At 51.7% G+C, this 1,807-nt stretch overlaps 2 protein-coding genes across 2 annotated transcripts; both read left to right on the top strand.

Annotated features, from left to right (window-relative positions):
- Positions 1-94: 94 nt before the first annotated feature.
- On the top strand, positions 95-400 carry PPTG_08178 (hypothetical protein; the record flags this gene model as incomplete). Its single annotated transcript, XM_008903111.1, has 1 exon — positions 95-400. One exon carries the CDS (start codon positions 95-97, stop codon positions 398-400), a length of 306 nt encoding a protein of 101 aa, XP_008901359.1.
- A 13-nt stretch (positions 401-413) lies between these two features.
- Positions 414-769, top strand: PPTG_08177 (hypothetical protein; the record flags this gene model as incomplete). The annotated part of the gene is made up of 1 exon (XM_008903110.1): positions 414-769. Exon 1 carries the CDS (start codon positions 425-427, stop codon positions 767-769), a length of 345 nt encoding a protein of 114 aa, XP_008901358.1. The 5' UTR covers positions 414-424.
- Between the last annotated feature and the right edge of the window lie 1,038 nt (positions 770-1,807).

The following is a 1,807-nucleotide window of genomic DNA, read 5'->3' as shown; positions in this document are numbered from 1 at the left end:
AACTCTGCTGGGATTACATGCTTGCTTGATGTCGAAGGTGAATGAATCTCCGCACCGTTGCTATCTTGTTCAGTGGAAGGGTTGTTCGCTGCAGATGAGCTGGGTCTGGATGGAGTTGCTGGACAAGGAATCGACGCGGTACATGATGCGAAAGGTCGACGAGTGGAAGGCTTCTGGTTCTGAGGAAACCTTCATGGGGTGGCGCGACGCTCGTGATAGTGCTTCCGAAGCTGGCACGTGTTTGATGGATGCGTTTCGCTGCGCGCTGTACCATCTTGATCGGCCCAATTTGATTACCATGGAGATGTGGGATGAGTATGAGAAAACTCGTCCGGAGGCGTTTGCCTTTGGCGTGTCTCGCGAAGACGTCACGGGGTTCTGGAAGACGCTTCAGCGCTAAAGTGTTCCGGTGGACTACGTCATCATGCTTCTCAATATTCTTCATGGATCCATCGGGAGTGTTGCGACTCTGGAACGCTTCTCTGAAGCCTTGGTTCCGGGTACGTACTTGGAGAGCGCGGGCCAGGATGACATCGGTCACTGTTTCGTCGTGGTGAAGACTGGTCCCAATGCTCGACTTGTCGTGCTTGATGGGTACTCGGCTGACCACGATCCACCGATGGAAGTGGTTCCTCTCTCGAACTACCAGTGGATAGAGAGTGTGAAGTGGATTAGTCGCGTTCAGTTTCAACTTGGGTACGTGTGCCACCGCGGCAAACGCACTTCGAAGACGGCGCGTAACCGGAAGAGACGCCTGATGCAGCAGTAGCTTCAACTTGTAGGGGATGTAGTACGGGAATACATGTAGGCCTTTGAGCCCCACCCTTAAGTTGGTTTTACTTCATCTTTTCTTTCGTTTCTTGCGCCTTGCGGTCTCAAACTCTGCGATGAGGTCTGGGACTTGTGACAAGTTTTCAACCGGTTCCCAGGTCTGCTTCTCTTCTCCCAACCACTCCACAAGGAATTGGGTCCGTCGCTTGTGTGCTCTCTTCTTTACCAAGCGTTTGATGATCTGGCCGATAGTTCCATCAGCCAGTACAACCTCGTTGGGCCGCGACAAGCGTGTCGGCTCGTTGTACGGCTTCGGCGAACCCTTATTGAATGCTGGGTGAAGCTTGTTGCCAGCTTGAATGTTGAGTTCGTAAGCATGGTTGTGTAGCTTCCGCACAACAGAGTAAGGTCCAATCCACTTCGGACCAAACTTAGTGGATACTGGCAGACCAGTGTGCTTGGAATCCAAGTGTTTGGTGCTCAAGTACACACGGTCGTCAACCTCAAAGACTTATTTTTGTCGGTTCTTGTTGGAGACATCACGCATTCGCTCTTGCGTTTGAGGAAGTGTTTCGCGGTAGTGAAGAAGAATAACCGCTTGGCGCTCGTGGAACTCAGCGCCTCGACGACTCTTTGCAACCGTATCGAGTTGCTCCGCTGCAAGTTGTAGCGGATTCAGCTGGATATACCCTAGATCCGCTTCGAACGGTGCGAGCTTGGTACTGAAGTTCACCGTTGAGTTGACTGCAAACTCAGCGTTCGCAAAGTGAATGTCTCAGTCGTCTTGACGTGGACTGACGAAACGTCGAAGACACTCTTCTAGCGTTCGATTCTTTCGCTCAGTTTGTCCGTCGCCTTGAGCTCGGTGTGCTACCGTCATGCTGAGTGTTGTGCCGATAAACTTAGTTGGAGAGGGGAGAAAACACTTGTGAGTGGGAATGCAAAAATGCAAAAGTGAGATTGACTGTCAGCTTCGACACGTTTAAACTGCGCATCTGAGAGCGCTCAGGATGCCCTCTAAGGAGCATCTCTGGTG

This window comes from Phytophthora parasitica (genome assembly GCF_000247585.1).
Source record: "Phytophthora parasitica INRA-310 unplaced genomic scaffold supercont2.15, whole genome shotgun sequence".
Taxonomy (NCBI): domain Eukaryota; phylum Oomycota; class Peronosporomycetes; order Peronosporales; family Peronosporaceae; genus Phytophthora; species Phytophthora nicotianae.
This window is presented reverse-complemented; position numbering and strand designations above follow the sequence as displayed.